Here is a 13,822-nt window from a genome sequence, read left to right as displayed (position 1 = left end):
TCCATGAAAAATTTCGTTAAGATATCTCGTCAAATAAAAAAGTTTTTCGTACAAGGAACGGATTTTGATAGATCAGTATGTATAGCAGCTATATGCTATAGTTGTCTAAAAACAGCGATTTTGACAAATGAGTAGCTTCCTGAGCAGAAAAGAACATTTGCAAAAATTCAGTCCAATATCTCAAAAATTTAGAGGATTGTGGTTCGCTTAAATACAGACAAGACTATCATCGGACCGTTCAGCGTATAAAAATCGGCTTCCTCATAAATATGAACTTTGACAAATTTTTCTGAAAAATATTTATTTTTATCAAATCTTCTCAGAAATCGAAGACTTTAAATTACAATTAAAGTTAGGTAAGAATATAGCAAACTTCAAAAATATAATTTAAAGTCTGCCACAAAATGTATACAGAAATACAATACTGCCATAGCGGTTGTCTAAACCTTTTTTAAAGTGCGAAATTGTCGAGTGCGAATATGTAGCCTCAAGTAAAAAGTACTTACCGAACTATTTGCAAACACAAATAGTGCATAAGTAAGCGTTAGAACTTTAAAGAGCGCCCAAAACTATGCAACATACCACTCAAGCGCACACAAGCAGGCACACACACAGGGAAACTGGCACATAGTGGACCAAAGTAATTGCGTTGCCAGAAATGCTAGTACATTTTACTTTATATATGCATGTATGTGTATGTGTGAGCTGCTACTGCACACAAAGGCACTGCAGTGGCAATGCGCCAAAGCCGTAGGATTTTAATTATTCACGCATGCATAAGTAACTTGAACACGTTTCGGCAATAAAATTTCAACAGTTGAAAAGTTACAGCCACAAAAAAAAAGAACCGAAGCAAACTATTCTTAATGTGTGCGCAATGGATATGAGACTGCAAAACACACTCACGGAGATTTTCCGAGAAAAAAAGAACAAAAGCTTAAAATTACACAAACGGCAGACAGACATTCAAATGCGTTTGCACTTAAATGAAACTTAACTTGAATTTTATGGCTGCAAATACGCTCTTTGGCACTTATTTAAAATCTTGGCTGCAAATAAGACGCACAAATGCTACAACAGCAGCAACAAGCCACATTTTTTATTTGCATTTCAGCTCAGATAACACTTACATATAAGTACACATAAATATATGCATGTATGTAAACACATATGTGTATAATATATGTGTCTGCAGCATTGGCTTAAAGCATTTGTATAGCTGATAGTTGGTGGTTGGTTTGGCTGAAGTGCGATAAAACTTTGTCTCGGCACCCAAAAACTATTTATATGCCAATGCTTTCGCAAAAAATATGATACAGTATCCTATAAAATATATCACTTGTATAGAAAAAATAGTTAAATGTCTAGCAATGCAGTTATGCATGCGTGCATACATACATATATGTATGTGTGCATTGTATGTGTGGGCTTAGCAGAACCGCAGACCATGACATTGGCAGCAAAAATGGCAATAATAGCGAGCAGACAGTAAAAATCCCCAAAATATATAACGTGGCTTGGTAAATGTAAAAGTCATGTTATTGCGGTGATATTGCATGCGGCTGATAGAAAATTTGCTCGCTTTAAATGTAGCTATACAAATATATAAAATATATATGTATTTATATACATATAATATAGATTTTTATATTGAGTACACTTGGTCTGTGCTTGTGTAGGCAAATGATTCATATGAAATTGTAAAAAAAACGCCATTTTTTTTTTTTTTTTATATAAGCATGTGTGTGTCTGTCAATGTTTGCATTGAACCGTCGTCTAGTTGCTTTTGGCTTTATATTATCTGCTATAACTATTAGAAGCAATGTGCTTTTTTGGTAGCTGCAGCGTTAGTATGATATATGGACCCTAAAAATACTATTACATATATAAAAATACCATTGTAGATATTTTCGTAGAAGCAGATTTATTGATGAAGCATGGTTATTTTTGTTTAAATTTTTTAAGTTTGTAAGTTTAAAATTCAACACGTTACTCATACTTGCAAAGGAAATGTACTAGTGCACCATGGCGTATGAGTAACATTTTTGCATGCATTCAAGCAAAGTAATAATTAGTAAGCGTATTGCATTAAAAAAAGAAAAAACATTAACTTCTGCTGTACCAAAGCTATAATACGCTTCACAGCTGAATTTTGCATAGCATAAAAGTGTATAACAAGAGCTGTATCATGATTTTGATTGATCAGTTTGTATGGCAGCTGTAAGCTATAGTAGTCCGATCTGAACAATTTCTTCGGTAACTGTAGCAATGTTTAAAATATTAGTTTATGCTAAAGTTCGTGAAGATACCTTATCAAATAAAAAAGTTTTCCTTACAAGGATCTAAGTTACAACGTTCAATTTGTATGACAGCTATACGCTATAGTTGTCCGATCTAAACAAATTCTTCGGAAACTGTAGCAATGCTTCAAATAATAATCTATGTCAAATTTTGTGAAGATATCTTGTCATATAACAAAGTTTTCCATACAAAGACTTAAGTTTGAACAGTCCGTTTGTACGACAGCTGTAAGTTACTATTGTCCGACCTTAATGATTCCTTAGGACATGGAAGCTATACTTTGGATTATAATATATACTACATTTTTGGGCAGATATCTTATCAAATAAAAAAGTTTTCATCGCAAGTACTTAAGTTTTAGTATGACAGCTATATGCTACAGTGGTCCGATAACGACAGTTTCGGCAAATGAGCAGCTCCTTAATGAAAGAAAAACGTGTGCAAAATTTCAGAACGATATCTCATATGTATTTCAGCTTTTCAGCTCGATATCGACTTAGCTCGCCACACTATGTTTTGCATAATAATATTGTCTAACTTACACTAGCTCCTTCTCACTATTTTCAACTTACCGCCGTCTCAATCTATTCAGGCAAAATAAAATTTTCTCCATTTTCATTTTCTTACTTTAAGCAACTCATTCCGATTGCCATTTTCATTTCATTAACCACACTTAATTATGCTTATAGCAACACTCATTCATTTATACACTTGCCCATACCAGCAACAGCTTTTGCCTTCACTGCGCGTGCAGTCAAACGGCAGTGACATACTCGTCTCACCACAGCCCGTAGAATGCAAGTATAAAACTGCCTTTGTATGTGCATTTGTATTGTCCACTCATCCTCGCCTTCATTCACATAACATTACATGTATTTAAACTATTATAAGTTGGCATGAAATGTTATCGATATTGAATTTCCACTTGATCGCTCGTACGCCTAGTAGACAGACACAGACATGCTGAAGACAGACAGACAGATTTCCGTGTCTTTTGTCTGTGCATTGGCAGACAGCGCGCGTGCACATTCACCAAACCAAAAAGCACACAAGCGTCACTTATATACACACATATATATAGTATATACTCCTATAAAGCATGCTTGCTTGCTCAGTTGTAATGTCGGCATTACACGCAGGCAACCAACTCACTGCCATTCGCCGGCTTGATTCACAGTCTCGCACTTTTTGCGTTTCCCTGCTGTGGTTTCTTCGTTGTTTTTTTTTTATATTTTTTCCAGTACTTCCTTTTTGGTTGGATACATCACATAATCGAATTATCATCATGGCGTCAACAAATGATTTGTTTCTGCTGCGCAGCATTATCCAGGGAATACTGAGGTTTTTTTGTAGTAGCTATCGCCCGCCTGCTCACTCAATGACACTCCTTAGCACTTTTCCTTTATTTTTTTCCATTTGACTTTGTCCAGTGTCACACCACCACTGCCGCCAATTTTGTTTGATTGCAAATCCGTTTGATTTGTAGTGAAATATGCATGTATTAGTATGTGGGTGTATGTATGTATATGGGGACATAAAAATAGAGCGCTCCATTTGGCAAATTTTTGCATAAAATTTCGCCTTTTTACGCACATACGCTGACACAAACGCTTACATGCGCCCACACCCCCGCTTTGAGGTTATGTCCGTTGTCAGTTCGTTTATCCTTTTGCACAAATCCTTTTATACAAATGAAATTCGAGCCAAAAAGGCGATAAGCAGCCGTCGCCATGCCACACCGAGAATGCCAAAAGCTAACGCTGTTGCCGGTTTGGGGTCCGTTGACGCAGTCAGCTAAACGCCGACGTAACACATTTATATCACAACGCCAAGTCTTCTACCGCTGCCTTTTGTTCTATAAGCACAACTTCAATCAGCAGTCCATGGCAGGCAAATCAGTTGCAAATCCTAACGCTGACGTTGTCCTGTCCCTGACATTAACACGCAGCGCAAGGACTTTACACTTTTTTCTTTTTTTCTCGTTGCTTTAATCCCTTACTTTCTTTATTCAAGCATTTGTATTGCTTTTTATAGTAGTTTATTTGCTTATTCGGCTATTCAGTTGCGGCTGTGGCTTGTTCGTTAAGGAAATCGGTTAGGGAGCATTAGGTGTGATTTTAATGGTCGCCACAGTTGTCGTTTAGTTTCCTTTTTGCTAATGGGCACTTCGCTTTTCGCTAGCTTCTGATTACATTTGCTACATTTTCGGTGTCTGATTGTTATTTGTTGTTGTTGTTGTGCACAACTTTTTATGGCTTAGCTTTACTACTACAATTTGGCGTTTTTACGCTGTGTTTCATGGTGAAATGATTTAATTGATTTTTGTTAATGCCCTTTTTTATTTCACTTCTTTTGCATTGGCTATAATCCTAGTATCAAAGTAAAACGATACTCCATGCATTGCTAATGTGGTAAAAAAGACCGTTATCTACATCAAGCACGAAGCAAAGTAATGTATATTTAATATCGGTTTTAGGAAAGTTTGAGTTTCGAAAAAATCTTCAAATATATTCAAGAAAATAATATTCTGTATGAGGCCTTGTTGCTGTGGATATTGAAGACCGATCAAAAATTACCTAAGCGTAAGATACACAGCTGTCCAAAAGAGCTCTATCGATTTTATATCAACCCTACAACCTAACCAAACTGAAGGCAATACCTTTAAAGGGTTTATATTTGTGTCGTGAGAAATAAAATATTAACAGGTCAATTGAAAAGTTGAAAAAAGAGTATAAAATGTTCAGTTGGAGCCGAACTTAGCCCTACCTTAGTTGTAATTATATTATATACATACATACGTACCCACCCTTACCTTTTATTGCCTGCTCATATTTAATTTCTTTTAGTTAATTAAACGACGGGTTTTTTAACGCTATGGTCGAGCAATGAAAACAATTTAATAACACCAATATTGAAAAATTTCTCACTAAACTTAGATTTACATGTGAAATATGCTGAAACATGTTTACACACTTTTCACACGTGCATGCTTAAACATGCTTGCCAAACCAACACATTATGCACTGCCTTGCTTAACTGCATTTGCACATTTTCACTTATCACTTTATATTTACAAATTCAACTTATTTTTAAATAATACTCAAAAAACTCAACTAAATGATTAATTTATTATTTTTTCACAAACTATGATCACGATCACGTACCGACGCGCACTTACCGACACACGACTATCAAACAGAGAATGTTAAGGAACATAAATGAAATTGTGTTAACATTCGGACATCCAGCTTTACTTATAAATTTTTGCAGTACTGCTCGCCTGCTTCGTGATGACGAGACAAAAACTGCGTTTGCATATGCAAACATGTAACATTCCTACACTGTTGAGCATGCTGTAATGAAATTACAGAGGAACACTCGGCAGGTTTGCAGTAACATAAAGCGAGTAAATTATATTGATTTTTTGTTTGCCTAGGATGATAACAGCAATGCCAAACAGTTTATTAACATTAATGTTAATAAAGAGTGACTGCTTTGTTTTTATACTTTTGCAACATGTTGCTAAAGAGTATACAAGTAGAATATAACTAAACGAGATAAATTATAGTTATATAAAAATAAATTATCAGGATGACGAGAAGAGTTGAAATCCGAGTAACTGTCTGCCTCTAGGAATTCGTTGTTATTCGGAAATCGCAGTAGCAGTGGAAAATTATGGGATATTTACTCTTACAAATTACAGGGAGATGCTCACTGAAAATAAAATGCTTTTAAAGCTAGTCCTATATGATTCTACGAAATTTTCTAATACCTTTCATTATCGTATTAAACATTTCGTTCAATTTTTTCCTTGCAGATATCAACAAAGGTTCACCCATCGATTATAAAAGCGGCTCGGCCTGCTCAACACCTACAAAAGACACACTCAAAGGTTACGAGCGCAGCACGAATAATTGCATGGGACCCGTGCTTCCACCGCGCAGCGTTATGAGCGGCCTGCCTGCGCACCACTATTCGACACCGATGAATTTCCGCAAGGGTTTGGCGGCGCGCTGGCACCGCTGGCGGTGTGCGCTCAACATATGTTTGGCGGTATTTGCGTTACTTGGCTTGATTTCAATAGTTCTATATGGTAAGTTCTCCCCATAAAACGCGCCATCTTACATTATCATGGTACGGACTTTAATTGATTTTCATTGAGATTTTCTTTTCATTTTTTGCGTCTCCTTAATTAAAATAATTTCAATTAATACGCATTTATTCACTGCAACATTTCTTCCCTCTCTCTCTCTACCACTCTAACCTTACACCACACAGTATCCGGTGTATTACACTTATCCATGGACGAACCACGCACAATTCTAGTCGGCAATGAGGCATCCGAAGTGACGGCCGCCAAAAGCACTAACACAGATCTAACGAAATTCGGACAACCCACCACGGTCACAGCATCAACGGCAACCTCATCACTCTCCTCGATATCGGCATCACAAGCGGCAGCGGCGCAGGCGGCCAGCGGTAGCGCTGACTTAATGGCTGGCGGCGGCGGCGGTGGCACCTTACCATCATCGACCGCCTACCAATCACCAGCATCTGCGTCATCGGCGGTGGCTGCTATAGGTACGACCGGAGCCGTTGCCTCGTCACCCTCATCCTCATCGCTGGCAAATGCCAATAATGGAGGTAATTATTTTGAAGTTTTAATTATTTTTAAATGAGTTTCACTTGCTGGTGCAAAGTACGGCGTTGAAGGCGCCGGCACAGACGTAAGCGCCGCGTATATTCGAAATCAACGTATAACGGTGTAATGAAAATCAGTAAAAGTGAATGCCAAGTAAAGACATAGACAGCAGGGGTGGGGCGGCTAGGCGTGTAGTCGTTGTCTGTTGCAAAAACAAGCACAGAAAAACGCAGACAGCCAAAGTTTAAGCAAAATCAAATGAATAAAATTGTCACTTGAGCTGTGTCAGCCGGCAAGTGCGCCACACCCCGGCGCTACGTAGCGTCTGGCGCGTTCGCAGGCGCTGTCTGCTGTATAGCAGCGCGCACAAGCTGCTTGGTGTGGCTGATTTGCTTGACACCCACATTATTATTGCCAAAGGATCAGCTATTGTGCAGCCAAAAAAATGTGCTTATTTTCTATGCCAATCCGCGCCGCTGAGTTTCGATTCATTTGTTTTCGCTTTTTAATTTTTATTTATTTATTCAACGCCGTCTGCTGTTGACACTTTCGACAAAGTTGTTTAACCATAAATAGACCACGACAATGGCGACAAAAGCGACAAAGGCGGAGAGCGCAAAAAAGCAATATTTTTGTAGTTGTTGTTAAAAAATTGACAGCAAATATGCGGCAGGATGCAGCAGCACTGCAATTACAGGTCAACTTTGTAAGCCGGAAATTGACGCCGGCAAGTTGAGACTGCAAGAAAACTGACTGTATAACTGTGCTTCCGACAAGTGAGTTTAAAAGAAGCGAGTTTACGCTTTACTCACGCATTTCTTAACGCTTTCAATGGCGTTTCTATTTCGAATTAAATTCTTCTCTGCTGAAAATAGATTAGTTTTCTGCTTTTGAAAGCGCCGAAATTTCGCAATTTAATGCTAATTGAAGCTGCTGCAAATTGCTATTGACGTAATGACCAAGTGAGTCATGCCAAAATCTGTGCTTAAGGCGTGTTCACACTATTGGTAGAGTCATTAGCGCACAATGGAGGGCATATATTGGGTAGTCGAAAAAGTTTCTTCGTATTTTTAATCAAACTTCAACTTTTTTTTATATTTATAATGACCTTTAATGTATGAAATAAGTACCATTTTGGTCGTGATTGGTAGCACCGGAGTTGTTCGACTGCAACGACATCTATTGACAAAATACGAAAAGACTTTTTCGACTAGCCAATATTAAGTTGGGCAGCAAAAGTGCTTAGAAAAATAGTTTCACTTCAATGAAAAGTAGCTTTGGTAGCTGCACCGATTGCATTACATTTTGTATAATTTATTAATTGAATAAGAAAGACATATTCTTACGCACGCGCGCCCTCTACCGTCATTACTAAGCAACTGCGCTTGCACTAATTTAATTTTTGCTCCCCAAACGCATGATTACGCAAATTAATGCCGAAAAATATACAAATTTGAAGAAAGAGACGAAACAAATTGAATCAAAACAAAAGTGTGTGCAATCAGCGCATATTGAATATGCAAAGCGACAGCAAATAATACTGTCAGTAAATGCCCTTGATTACAGATTATGAATATATCATTATTATTGCTACCTAGGCACAATGTCACGAAAAATATCAGCGCATACAGCAAAAAGTAATCAATTGCTAACATTTAGCGTTAATAATGTTTGGTTACGCCTAGCGCGTTTGCTTACCCCTGGCGCGTTTGATTCCCTTGACGCGCACTTGATGATTCTTTTAAAGCGCTTGACTCCCCCGACGCGCGTTTGAATTCTTTCACCTTTCGTGCTTCCAGCCGCGCCATGTACCGCGTGGCAATTCGCTCATTGGCGAAATCCCATTAAAAACACATTTTACACTTAATTTACGCGCCTAGTCTACGCCAACGCGCCGCCTCCAACCACTGTCTAAAAGCATTTACGTTAAGTTATGTAATTTGAGGCGAGCGCAGCCAGCAAATTCACAAAAAATATTTATTAGACACATAGGCTGATAAGAAGTTATAGAAAGGCGGTTTTATTTCATTAAAACTCTTCTTAAAACATAAATAAAATTAAGCGAAAAAAACTAAAAAATCAAATGCTAGGTTGATTGCTTTGAAAATTTATTTTAAAAATCATGCGCTGTTGTCTCTAGACGTTAGACATGTAGCGCTACGCCGCATCTGGTTTTACTATCCGCGCAGCTACGCATACACGGCACAACAAAACAGCCAGCAACAAACAAAGGATAGTTCAGCAACAGGGACACTACGCTTGTCATACGGCACACAACGGTATGAGCGACGGCGACAACAGCAACAGCAACAAAGCGGTAGTGATGGCGTGGCGGTAGTGGCGTCGAGCGCTGACAAGCACTACCAGCAAAATACTTACAAACAAAGGCAACAACAGCCGCACGTAAAAGTCCGAATGCCAGTCAATGCCACTTGGCAACAGCATGGCGCGCGAAGGAAGCGTTATCGTCGAAGTTTAATGACAGACGAAACTTTTGAAAGCATCGACTTAATTACGCGAACGCATACGAGGGATGATGACGATGAAATGAAGGCGCACGAGCGCGTTACAAACAACACGAATAATAGCAAACATAAATTGAAGAATGGCAATGGCGACAGCGTTGATAAGGCAAAGGACAGCGGCGACGATAGTGAACTGTTAACTGTTGGCAACAGCGCGAACGCTGACAGCTTTGTAGTTACACAAAAGACAATAACAAAGGGTGTGGAGTTGCAGTTGACTAACAAAGAGGTGATTGAGTTGGTGGCGCAAACAGCAGGTGTGCCAAATATGTTAGATACAAATGTGGTGAGAAAATCAAGTGAGCTAGCGGAAGGCAACAGAGCAACGGTTGCTGAGCGTGAGCGCAATAACCAACGATTGCAAACCGAAACAAGCAATCAAGCCAAACAGTCAACGGCAGCTATAACGCGCTGTCTCTCGCCAGTAGCAGTAAGCGCGCCACATAAATGTCAAACGCTGCCGCTGACTAACATACAAACTGCAAGTAATTACGCTGACGACGCGCTGAGCGATAAAGCGACAAACGAAACGCCAAAGAAATATGAAAATATTGCTGCGCCGCAGACTGATTATGACAAGCATAATAGTAATAATACATTTAACAGTAAACGCACACCAAAGCGCGACAATATAAGCAACGCGCAAACTTTGCAAATCAATAAGCTATTAAATCTCAATCAAAACTCTAATGATGACAAAGAAATTGCTGCCGCTGACAGGACTGATGTTGAAGGCGCGGCCGCGCAAACGTCTGGCAGTGTAAGTGTTGTTGCCAAGACTGCTGTTGCCGATGGTGTGTCTGTTGGGCAACACGATGATGCGACATTGACGACAATTGCCAAAGTTTTATCAAAGGCTTTTAGGGATAAAAATAATGAAGTAGCAAATTTGACAGGCGGCGACGCGCCAAACGCCGCGTGCGGAAATGATGCTGACGAAGCAAGCGCAACAAAATGTGCGGGTGAGGCAACAAAGTCGCTTGAAGAAAACAAAATTGAAGATGAAGAGTATACAATTGCAGACGCGCTCACTCCACCAACAACAACAGCAACAGCAGCAGCGGCGCACACAGCTATTGACCTTACAGCCAGCGACATTCGTGATATATTTGATGGTGATATTGATTATGTTGAAGGTGACACGCAACGTGAAGTAAGCGTCCCGCATGCAGAGTTTGTTAACAAAGTCAAAGGAAGAGAAGAACTTATTTTTAAAGCAGCGTCTACAATTAATGAGATATCGATTACAACGGACGCGACGGCAAGCGCTAATGTAATAAGTATGCGCGCTGAGCCCAACGAAGGAACTACCGAAGAAGGCGCTGCCTATAAGCATGCAAAAAGCAATTTGCGTTTACGTAAAGCGAACGAGCCGAGATATATGAAAACGCTTAGAAAGCACTTTGGGCGCCCAATTCACGCACCTGTACAACTAGCGCCAGCGGCAGTACAGTTTCTCGATGTGGTTATTGATGATGATAGTCAAATTGACAGACCACCAGTAGCCGAACGAGCACAACGTGCGGTGCAGGAAGTAGAGCGCGGCAATAACGCTGACATAGGCGCTGTGCAATTTCGAGAAAACAACGCCATAAGTAATGACAATAAAATAGACGTTAATGCGACTAAAAAATTGCCAGATAATGTGAGTCAGTATATACGCTATGCGAGCGCACATGAAACTACTGCGCCACAACACGAATTTGATGAGGTAAATAGTACTCAAATCAATCGTCATAATGGCGCAAGCGACAACGCGTTGAACGACGATAGTGAAAGCGATACCGACGTAGCTGCAACTGATGATAACAATAATGAGCGTGATTTGGTTGACAGCTATGATGATGTTGGGCATGATGCGCGGACACCAGCCACACCACTGGCCGCAGACACGTCAAGTGTCATAAAAATTGATAAATCCGAAATGAATGAGCAAAAAGCGGGGCAGCGCGCAGCATATGATGATGTGGATGATGTAGATACACGCACGGAAGCAAGAGACGACGACTACGACGAAGCATGGGAGTTGGGGCGCGCGGCGACTGAAAGTGAACTGAAAATTAAGCTAAACGAAAGTCAAATGCAAAATGAACGGGCAGCAATGATTGAAAAACACATAGCGTTAGTTGGCGTGGATGCTGAAACAGCAACAACAACGACAAAACTAATGATAACAGCTGATGAACGACAAACGATGGAGATAAATGAGCGCGCGTCAGTGGCAAGGCAAAAAACTGTTGCAAGAAAGCAGCAACGGGAAGTAAAAGCAAGGATTTCGGTAGATTCGGGTTATGAAAGTAAAAACGTTGGAGCCGTGGACGATTTGCTGTCATTAGAAAATGTAGAAAATGTTGAAAATGTTGAAGATGTTGGCGTATCAACGGAGGAAGCAACTGACGTTGTAGCGGTAAAGACAACGTCAGTAACAGACCGCACACAAATGATAGCACAAATGAGCGTTCAGCAAGCTGCTGAAACACACGCGGCACAAACAACCGAAAAACTGTACTACAATTACGCAACTGAACCCGCAACTGCTGAAGTTCTAGCGCATACAACAACAATGCAACCAACACATTTAAGTGGTAATGGAAACAATGCGTCAACAGTTGCTGATGATGAAAGCAACGCGGAAGACGAGCTGATGCTTAATGACGGTTTAATGCCGCAGCACAACTACAAACACAACAACAAAGACGCTAGAAACCACAACGCGCCCGAGAACATAATGCAGCGCAATCGTAATTTCCATACAAACGCCAAAGCTTACGCAGCCACTAATGACTACCAGCATTTCATTGCCGAACCCAATGCGGACGACATTGATATTATCAAATTGGAGGATACACGCTCGAGCGAGGATGAAATCTATAAAACCATAGACGGTGCGCCCGCAAAGCCGCCGAAGTACACGCATGGCAAACGTAAAGAAATCGTCACCAGTCGGCCGCCTAAATACCCAGCGCAAGCAGAAAACGAAGTGCTCAAAGCAGGCGTAGCAAACAACGCGGTCAACAGCTACGCTGACAAATTGCCAAACTTTCCGCTCAAAGCGCCCATAGTGAGCGAAACATACGATGCGCCGGGTAAGCACATACTCGTGAATGTGACGATCGCTACCGAAGGTGATAGCAACTCTGTGTATACGTTGCATGTGGCCGTGCCGATCGGCGGTCAAACGCACGATGTGCAAGAGGTGTTAACACATGAGCGCCTGAAAACGCCAGCGCACGATGAAGATGCGCCGCCACCAACGTATGCACACGACACCGAGCAAGCGCCAATCAGTCCTTATTGCATACCCGAGCCACCGCCACCTATACCGGAATGCCCTTGCAAGTGCGCGGATTTCTTAAGTGCAACTGAAGTGCTTGACGCTGTTGACAACGAGGCACACTTTGTGCCATTAGCGGATAGTGTTGATAACGCCGACGCTCCCACCGCTACCGCAACGACCACAGCGCCGCAAACTACCGACAATTTCATTCATTTACCATACACACCAGCAATTGCTACAAGCACAACAACTATGTTGACTAATACCACTGAAGATTCTCTCATTTCAACAACTACCACTGCTACATTTACTAATTTGCTTGGTGTTGATGCAGCGCAAGCTGTCAGTGTTGATGATCATGTTGTTGTTGGTGATGGCAGCAAAATTGCATGTCCTGATGTTATGCCTATTCTGATACTTGAAGGTGATTGTCTTTAATGGTTTAATGGTGACTAAAAAAACTACTAACAACTCACCACCTCCGGCTTGTAGACTAACAAACTGAAGTATTTAATTATGTAGCAAACTTAAAAAGAACGCTCAAACTCTTCATATATAAATAAATAACCTTTCATAATACATAATTGTAAAGTTCTAATCTCAAAGCTGTTATTTTACTTCTTTACTGTGCAGGTTATAGCTTGTACTTTGTACATACATAAAGTTATATTTATGTTTAAGTGCGATCTAATGGTACTAATTATATAATAATATATATAAATATGAAAAAATATTTACTAATTATATAATAATATATGTAAATATATAAAATACTTCAACTTTTTTGATTTTGGAAGCCATAATGCTTAGGTTTACCTACTCTGACTACTGGAAAATGTCTACTAACTCTATATAATTATGACTATAACTTTAAGTTTTAGTTATAACCTCATTATAATTTTTGGATTTTTTCATTACTCATACTAACTTGTATACATAACCTCAATATCACCTTAAGTACAGAAATTGGCAATGGGCAAAATTCAAACATATCGCATCACATCAAAAGCAAAATAAAAATCATTATCATTAGAAAATGTAAGATACACTTACCTCGTGGTATAAATGCTGTAAGAA

The 13,822-nt window shown here is 39.8% G+C and overlaps 1 protein-coding gene across 6 annotated transcripts in view; it reads left to right on the top strand.

The window, feature by feature from the left end:
- Positions 1-13,822, top strand: part of LOC105227845 (teneurin-m) — a 464,312-nt gene that overhangs the window by 438,602 nt on the left and 11,888 nt on the right. For 5 of the 6 annotated variants that reach the window (XM_049457225.1, XM_049457222.1, XM_049457223.1 and 2 more), the window contains 3 exons: positions 6,119-6,394; positions 6,580-6,945; positions 9,084-13,169. In XM_049457225.1, the coding sequence (XP_049313182.1) occupies positions 6,119-6,394; positions 6,580-6,945; positions 9,084-13,169 (4,728 nt within the window). The remainder of the gene's footprint in view (positions 1-6,118; positions 6,395-6,579; positions 6,946-9,083; positions 13,170-13,822) is intronic. The other variant, XM_049457227.1, reaches the window with a different exon arrangement.

The sequence above is a fragment of the Bactrocera dorsalis genome, chromosome 5, assembly GCF_023373825.1.
Source record: "Bactrocera dorsalis isolate Fly_Bdor chromosome 5, ASM2337382v1, whole genome shotgun sequence".
Taxonomy (NCBI): domain Eukaryota; kingdom Metazoa; phylum Arthropoda; class Insecta; order Diptera; family Tephritidae; genus Bactrocera; species Bactrocera dorsalis.
This window is presented reverse-complemented; position numbering and strand designations above follow the sequence as displayed.